General features: G+C 45.2%; 1 protein-coding gene across 1 annotated transcript; it reads left to right on the top strand.

Annotated features, from left to right (window-relative positions):
* The first annotated feature begins 506 nt into the window (after window positions 1-506).
* LOC120837046 (piggyBac transposable element-derived protein 3-like) lies at window positions 507-2,899 on the top strand. Its single transcript, XM_040206211.3, has 2 exons — window positions 507-738; window positions 1,032-2,899. Exon 2 carries the CDS (start codon window positions 1,138-1,140, stop codon window positions 2,527-2,529), a length of 1,392 nt encoding a protein of 463 aa, XP_040062145.1. The 5' UTR covers window positions 507-738; window positions 1,032-1,137; the 3' UTR covers window positions 2,530-2,899.
* The last annotated feature ends 6,291 nt before the right edge of the window (window positions 2,900-9,190 follow it).

Genomic DNA, 9,190 nt, shown 5'->3' with positions numbered 1-9,190 from the left:
AATAGAAAATTTGTCCAACATATTGGACAAAGGATCTGAACGCATATACAAACATCGACAGTGTTTTCGTCGTTGAAACCCGATGTCCAACATTGTGGACATCTGGTGGCGCCATCTGTGAAGTTGCGTGAAAATCAATTCACCGGCGGGAGCTGCGGAGGCTTCTAAAATGGCGGCTTTCACTTCGAGTACGTTCTACGGCAGCGACCGAAAACGTAAGTATGTTTTTGCTCATTTTCTCTCGGTTTTGGTCCTTCTTTCGTTCGGAAGTCATAATTGACTATCTAGGGACCACGACGGTATACAGTGTTGGTTTTCAGTTGTCTTTGTTTTACTCTGACGCCTTTGAGATTGCGATGTCCACTAGACAGGACAATGGGGCTCAGTGCCAAGTTTGCCTGCCTGACGTAACATTCGATTGCTCACGTGCGTGCCGTAGAAAAAGGCCGTCTTTCACATTTTTTTTTCACGCGGGATGTTATTTTTTTGGGTTGGTTTAGGAGATCGACCACGGATCAGCGAAGAAACTGCTGACCAAATACTAGACAAAATTGTGCAAGGACAGACGTCTGACATCGAGTTGTCAGACAGTGAGGACGACACCGTTGAATACGACCCTCCGTTGGTTCCTGTGGAAGATGAGCCCTGTTCTGCAGGGGGCAGCAGCAGCGAGGAAGATGAGTCACAGGCTAGTACTTCTACGAGGAAGAGACTCCCTTTGTGGAAAGCCTGTCAGAGGTGAGATTTACCCGCTATCAAGATACATAATAAGAAAATAGATGTATGTTAATTTGCTTGTTCTGCGTTGATAGCTGTTTGCAGCATATTTTGAGGGCGAGATAGTTTGAGCTTTGAGTCCGGCTTTAATCTGTGTTTAGCTTTCTGTAAGCTCTGAGGAATATTGTGTTTTTTCTGACCACTGTTTTCGTCGTACTGCTATCTTTGACACACTTAGTTGCGTTTACAAGGTAATTTGTGTGCTCGGAAAGCTCGGTACATATTTTTAAGAGCTGGTACTATGTGGCTTTCAGATCTCCTTTCTCCTGGGTACCGGATTTCCAAGCCGTGCCGGACGACGTGGGGGAGAGAGCTGACTGCAGCCCATATGAATATTTTCAGCAGTATGTCACTGACGAAATGTTTGCAATGATGGCAATGGCTATGAACACCAAAGAAGTGGCTGAGACAGGAAAGAGCCTTAACACCTCTGCAGATGAATTGAAAATATTTTTCGGCATCTCAGTCACAATGTCTTGTCTAGGCTATCCTCAGATCAAAATGTATTGGATGAAAAAAATGAGGGTGCCACTCATCGCGAACAGTATGTCGCGGGACAGGTACTTTCAGCTCAGATCGCGACTTAAAGTTGTGAACGACCTCAATATAACTGATGAAGAAAAAAACCAGGACAGGCTCTGGAGGGTTCGGCCTCTCATTGCGGAGGTACTGAAAGGATGCCTCAAACTCCCTCGTGAGGAACTGGCAAGCATAGATGAACAAATGATACCGTTTAGTGGCAGAACGCAACTAAGGCAGTTTCTACCAAGAAAGCCAAACCCCGAAGGACTGAAAAACTTTGTTTTGGCAAATCCCAGCGGCCTGATTCTCGATTTCGAGATTTATCAGGGAAAAAAGTCTCTTCTGTGTCCAGGCAGTTCCGGGATTGCAGAGTCGGCTGTACTGAGGCTTTCCCAAAGTCTTGCACCTGGTACCCATCTTTTCTTCGACCGGTACTTTACGTCCCCAGCACTCCTAGATAAGCTTGTCGAAAAGGACATAGCAGGCACGGGTACCGTGATGAACAACCGCCTACCCAAGGGGGTGAAGCTGTCATCAGAAGGGCAGCTTAAAGCCAGAGGACGGGGGACCTCTGAGATGTGGGTTCGCAGTGATGACCAACAGATCATCGTGCGATGGTATGACAGCAAACCAGTGACATTAATGTCATCCGTGCATGGGAAAGAACCGGAGGACACCTGCCGCAGGTGGAATGCGAAAGAGAAAAAATACATTGATGTTTATAGGCCACACATTGTACAAGTCTACAATGTGAACATGGGGGGAGTGGACATGGCAGACAGGATGATCAGCTATTACCGCATTAAGGCAAGAGTAAAGAAATGGACTATCAGGGTCATTTTTCATATGTTTGACATGGCTCTTAGTAACGCATGGATCCTCTATACGAAAGACATGAAGACAATGCAAAAGAGGCAAAAGGACGTGTTCAAGTTCCTAGATTTTCGCTTCTCTGTTGGCGAAGCGCTTGTTACACAAGGCAGTAAGGAGAGCACCGATGAGAGCGATGCAGACTATTGTCCTCCAAAAAAACGGGCACCCCTTCCCCCGGCCGAGAGCAGAGCCAAAACCCTGGGGCACATGCCAAGGCTTGCCGATGTTTCGAACGCTGCCCGTTGCAGGTTGGAAGGGTGCAATATGAAAACGAAGTTTTTTTGCACGAAGTGCCAGCTTTTCTTTTGCATAACAAAAGAAAGACGCTGTTTTGAGATGGCTCACTCGACTAAGTAAAGGTTTTGCTTGCTCTGAAGTGTGTTGTAAAAATACGTCATTCGTGACAAAAAGCTCATGACATTTTTTTTCTTTTGTTCCTGTGTTACTGATATTAAACATTTGATACAATATCTCTGCGATTTCTCTCTGTCCTTGTTAGACACGCTAACGTGGGACGCTATTTGAAGGCTCGTCCCCTTATAAGACCTCTAGCAATATGCATGTTAAGACCGAATGTCCAATATATTGGACATTAATTGGCATCAATTCTAATGACAATTTTAAAATAAAATATTTTTTTATATCTTCCCTATATCATATAAAGCTATCCCTGTAAATTTGACAAGAATCCGCAATAAAAAGTTTTCCCAGGTCTCAGGAGGATATAACAGGGTATGCAGCCCTTCATCGAAGCTTTTCGATGCAAAGAACATGATAGCATTCAAAGTCAGATCGAGCTTCAAGCACTACATGCCAATGAAACCTGTAGACAAATTGTACAAAGTCTCCTTCTTGGCACACTCTACAAAGGGTTTTGTATGGGAATTCAGCCTCTATACAAGAAAGGTCTAAACTTCTACTTCCTTCGGGCTCGGTGAAAGTGTTGAACTCAAAGTTTGCTCTTTCATAGGTCACACCTCAAGCCTTGCGGCTTACGACAACACTTTTACGTTAATCACGCTCATGGAGGCTCTATTTCTCTGACGGATTTTTCACGTGCGGCACAGTCAGACCAAACCAAAAGGTACATTCACAATGGCAACGGAAGAAGGAGGCCATGAACCGGGATTCTTCGAAGTTCCCAGTAAAGGATAATGTCTCCGCAACGAAGTGGATGGACAACAAAGCGGTGGCGATGCCTTACACCGCTCCGAACCCAACCAAAATGTCAGTGGTTTCAAGAACACAGAAAGATGGGGGAAGGCGACTGTCACCGGCACCGAGGTTGTTGCGACCTGCAACTAAATACTGGGAGGTGTCGTCAAGTTTGACCAGCTGCGGGAGGCGTACGGCATCGGACGCTGAACTCTCAAGTGGTGGCACAGGATTTTTTTTTCTTGTGGACCTTTCAATTGTCAATGCCTCCGTTTTGTACAACACCGTGCGGTTCAGAAGAAAGATCAGCTTGCTTTTAGACGGTAGCTCGCAAGACAGCTCATGTGTGAGCACACGACATGCGAGAAGAGAGGGAGGACACCGTCATTCTTTTTTAAAGGTATGGGTGTGCCCAAAAAAGTCAGGTTGACCGGAGTGGGACAGCGCTTTGCATTCGAACACTCCAACTACCGCCCATGCAGGAACTGCAGCACCAATCAGCACGAAAAACAACTAGATACACTTGCACTGCGTGTTCTGTACCCCTCTGCACAGGGCCATGATTGCGAAAATTTCACAGAAGTATGCTTTCCACCCACGTAGAAAGAACTACGCTTGTTATAAAAATAAACCATCTGCTGAATTACGCTACACTACCAATGTTATGCGGGAATTAGAAAGAATGAAGTTCCTTAGCCTTTTTATAAAAATTGCCCACAAAAGTGCTAACACCGAAAATCAAAAAAAAAAAAGAAGCAAAGGTACACACCCGGGAAAGCCACTGGAAGCTAGGATCAGAAGAGAAGATATAAGAATTCGCATCACAAGTGGAGAAAATAATTGAAGCAGAGAACAGATACGAACAACTTAGCAGTTTAGTCTGCAAAACCGCAAACGAACAAGTTGAAAAAAAATAGGAAAGGACGGCGACGGATTCGATGACCATGGTTTGACAAGGAAGTAAATGACGCATTCAGGAGGAGGCAAGAGGTCAAGAAACAGCACAGGTGGCACAGCGTAATGGCTATCTTCCAGCACAAGTTGATTACCTGTGGAAATATTTCGAAGAACAAAATCACAAGTGAAGGCCCTTGTAGCTACAAAAATGCAGCAGTTCAGCAGGAAGACAGAAGAGAACATACTAAAAGAAGAAAAAAGGCTAGCGAAACATTTTGGAAGCAAATTACTTCAATGAAGGCCCAGTTGAATGGAAAAACAGACAAATTACAGATATTACAAAGAGGTGGCACAGACCAGAGGACAAAAAAGAACAAGACTGGCTGACCGAATAATTTACACAACAAAAATAAGATCTGAAGAGAACTCCAGATGACGCAAACAGCAGAACAAAAATTCCTGAAAGCAAAAAAAGACAAGAACACTCTATAATGAACCCCCTAACTAGACTGGAAATGAAGACGGAAATAAAAAGAGCAGAAAAGCGAAAGGCAACAAGCAATGAGTTTATCAAGGCACCAAAAAAATGCAGATGACAGCCTCAGGGCATATTTTAATGCCATGCTGGAGACTAAGGAAATTCCACAGTGCTGGAACCAAACAAAAGTGAAGCTAATATAGAAACGAAAACAATCGGACCCAAAGACTTTGGAGCCTACAGACCGATACCAATACTAGGTAACCTCTGCATGTTGTTCACCAGTATAATTAAGCATAGGCTGCATTATATCTGTGAAAAAAACAAAACATGCTTGTACAAGCTGAAATGAATTCCGGCCAACAGGAGAACAAGCGACAACCTATTTACTTTAGCATAGGCACTAGAACTGAGAAACAAAGAAATTCATGTTGTAACTAGCATATTAGGTTATGGAAAAACGTAGGGCACAGCACATCATCAAAGTCCGAATAAAAATGCGGCAAAGTGGGGTTGAAGGGAACAACAAACAACTCTTGAAGAGCCTGTACAGGAAATGCGATGGCTGCTACACAATAGGAGAATACTAATCAAGGCTAGTGCTAATCACTACAGGGCTGAGAAAGGGGTGCCCCCTGTCACCAAAACTGTTTAATCTCTACATCAACAACCTCCTTAAGTGACTGAAGGAAGCAATAGCCGGTCTGCGTCTCAGCACGATCGCCAAGGATGGAGCAGAAGAATACACACGTATCCCATGCCTGGCCTTTCCGGACTATGTGGTGAGCATCGCACAGACGGCAGCAGGTATGCATCACCTGATGAGCATTGGCACAGAAGAGGCATCGAGGGACAACTTTAAATGCAACGTCGAAATAATACAGTAGGTGAGATTTAATGCATAGTGTGACTAGTACTTCTGTCTGCAAAACTAGGTAGTGAACCAAGAAAGCTCAACGTACCTTGGTGCAACAATTACATATGATATAGTTCATCTGGCCCAACATTAAAAAAACTTAACTGCAAAATCAAACCAATTAACGGAGACTATGTGGCACGTTGCCGAACACTCATACAAATATTCGGTGGGAACATTTCCGTGGAAAATGCTAGCAGCGCCGTTCATTCCCTATGCCAACCAAGGGCTCACGTTCAGCTTGGCCGGCATCAAAGGCTTGAACCGATTGCAGTACGAGCTGGGGAGGAGGCTGCTGGGGGGAAGCAGATCCATAGCTAATGCAGCAGTAACGGGCGGATGGGCTGGTCTACGCACCAAACCAGAGAAACCAGGTCCAAGCTGCAATACACGGGAAGATTAACATTCCGTCCGTCGGAGAGCTACGCGCAAATATCGTATTATTGCATTAGAAACAACGGAACGAGGAAAATTGGGTAAAGAAGTTAAAAGCTGTGGATTCCGAATTCTGTGGGGGTTCGGCCATGCAGCAGGCGAGCACGTAGATAAGATGGGGCAAAACGACTCGCGGAGAGGTGACACGGGCGGGAACCGAGCAGTGGAAGAGGGCGACCCAGAAGAAACAGAACCTTGAGCTCTACCGAAAGCACAATAGTGATTCAGCCCCATTCCGCCACCACAGGAGGCAGGGAGCCAGCGCCCTGCTTTTTCAGGCACGAACGAGACCCAGAGCCGAAGGCGCGAGCTGTACGGGGACGATCCAACCTGTCGAATTTGTGGAGCAGAAGAAGAGCCAATCATGCATGTCGTCAGTCGATGCAAACATCTCGAGCACACCAGAAAAACCTCCCACAGCTGCGGCTTGGAACGTTCCCTGGGTCTCACGGACACAGACAACAACGGCGCGCGGAAGGAAGCTGAAGACACAGAGCGCCGACTGGTGATGTGGGAGAGTCTTTGCCCCAATACGGAACCTCACGACGGCCGTGGACTTCAGGAGTAAACCCCATCAATTTGTTTTTGAAGCAGAGGTATTCTTTCAGAGTATTCACCCTGATCTAAAACAGTATTAGTTCGCCTGACTTACTTAAAGGAACCATGAAACGACCTTTTTACTTTAGCCAAATAACTTTTACATTAAACCTTCTATGTTCACTGAACGCAAAACGGACATCCGTATTCGTTTCGGTTTATTAAATCCTACACAAAAAATAATTGAAATATGGAATTTTCCTTCCTCTTCAGTTCACCGCAAAACAAGCCGCGGTGTAATTTTGATGGTCGTGACGTACTATGGCACGAGGTAGTAGGCGAATGGGAGTGTTAGTGGCGAGCTGGTGATGTGCCGGTAAGTTTCACTAAAGGGTTTTACAGTGCTGACGGCGCCGAGGCCACCAGCATATTTTCTGAATCGGCACCTCTCCTCATCGCGATAGGCACGGACACTTCGAAACTGAGCGAAATTCAAATATTTATGTTGCGCTACAGGAATAGCATATGCCCGGTGTCATTCGCCGCTACGAAGCGCAGCAGGTCATCAGCACGACAGCCACTTCTCTCCTGCCGTCAGCCGTTTCCGCGGTATCTCTAAGAAAGAAGATATGCTCTGTCACTCACTGGCGAAGCAGAAAATGGAGAGAGCTCTTTATGGGCTCAATCTTTAATAACTCTTCTATTGTCGGGACAGGCTGGCAGGGCAGAGTCGATGAAAAAAAAGAAACGGAGCATAAGTAGTACGCCGTCTTGGTCGATCACGAATTAAAAAAAACTATTTACTGATCATACAAATCTCGCCAAAATCCTCTTTTATGGTTCGAAACGACAATGCAATCTCAGCAGAGTTACAGCAACGTGAAAATATGATTTCTTGATCCCATAAACTTTGCGATCGTTCAGGGTACGAGAAGACATATCACGATTTTCGAGTGATGATAACGCGCAAAATTCGCGTCTTTCATACACTCCTTTAAATACGGCTAAATACGGAGACGAATGCTAAGAGAGCACCACTGTAGCCGAGATAAACAAAAACGACCGCACGCGCGTTTCTGCTGTCATGTGGGTGCCGCCACAACAACTGCACCACTAGATGGATCTTCCCTTCTAGGTGGCGGGTTTGAATCCCGACCGAGGTGCCCGCAATATGACGGAGGCTTATTGCGGCAAAGGCGCCGTGTAACCGAGCTTTCCGTTGCCCGTCAAAAGATCCCCAGGTGGTCGAAATTAATCCTCAGTCCTCAAGTGGGGCCTGTGAGATGCCCGTCGTAGGTTTGCCACGTAAAACCCCCAATTGTTTTTCCCTTCTAGGACGCGCAGGGTTATCATCGCGACACGCGACGATAATTCAGTTAAGGATAGCACTCTACTCGGAAGAATGAGCTTCCACCACGCCGAACACGCCAAGGATCACCACCAAAGCAATGTTTTCAGAAGAGATCATGGACTGAGAAACAGCGCAGGTGCAGGATTACATTTCTCTTGCTTCGTTTACAACATGATAGATGGCGCATAGCTTTGAGTAATATAAAATTCGGCAATTTCCTTCGAATCGCTAATTCATCAGCGAAATGGACAGAAAATATGGAACAACAAAATATGAAACAAAAATATATATATTTTTTAGCAAAACTTTTAAGAAATATTCGCCGACACTTTTATTCATCATTGCGGTTCAGGCCAGGTATACTCTTATCCAATAGGCGACGTGGATTCGAGTGACGTGCCCTGGCACCACGGATGCGTCGCAGTGAAAAGGCAGAGAGCTTTCAAAGGAAAGAGGGTATAAACGAGTCCGCTTTTCCTTAAAAAATTTCATTGCGAAACATTTTTTTGCTCTCTATAGTTTTGTTTTGGTTTTATATTTGTACCTTTCACGACGTACGGTTGATTAAATTTTATTTCAAAATCGTTTTATGGTCCCTTTAACTGAAATAGGTGCCGGCGTCGCCCGTGCTTCCTTCCTTCCCTCCACCGCGCAATTCGCAGTTCGCTATCGCTCTCCGCTTTATTTAGAGCGCCCACCTGCCCCTCGTTTTTAGGCACCGCCCCTTCCTTTTTAGACCACGCCAGCGGCAGACGCGCGAAATCAATGCCGGAGTGCCATCCCAAAAACTGACAACAACCACCAGGCAGAAAGCTATGGACGGTCACCAAAGAAACAACAATTGGCTGGAAGATTTTCGGAGGTAGCTAGCGCCACCTGCTGCGTGCACCTTCATTTGGTTTCTGATTGAAAAAAAATAATCCCTTGATCGAATGAAGATAATACTTAGAGACAGTATAATCACTAGAGCCCTATTTGAAAGGTTGATTGGTGAGAATGTTGTCTCTCGTTTTGGTACACAACCTGCCTCCGTATTTTTTTTTTTTAGTCTCGGAAATATTTTGTTGCAAAATTCACCGCATTATTTATCAGCATTATATTTGCACTTAATTAAATATAAAGAGGGGCTGCTTTAACGTACAGCGTGACTGAAGTTGTCTGTTTGGCTATATTTTGTTCCTTTACCTGTTTATATTTGCGCACACTTTGTGCCATACCGAAATAAAAGTGCATTGCAAGATTCATGCGG

The sequence above is a fragment of the Ixodes scapularis genome, unplaced genomic scaffold (genome assembly GCF_016920785.2).
Source record: "Ixodes scapularis isolate PalLabHiFi unplaced genomic scaffold, ASM1692078v2 PGA_scaffold12__126_contigs__length_90152505, whole genome shotgun sequence".
NCBI lineage: Eukaryota > Metazoa > Arthropoda > Arachnida > Ixodida > Ixodidae > Ixodes > Ixodes scapularis.
The sequence above is the reverse complement of the archived record's forward strand: the minus strand, read 5'-3'. Positions and strand labels throughout refer to the sequence as shown.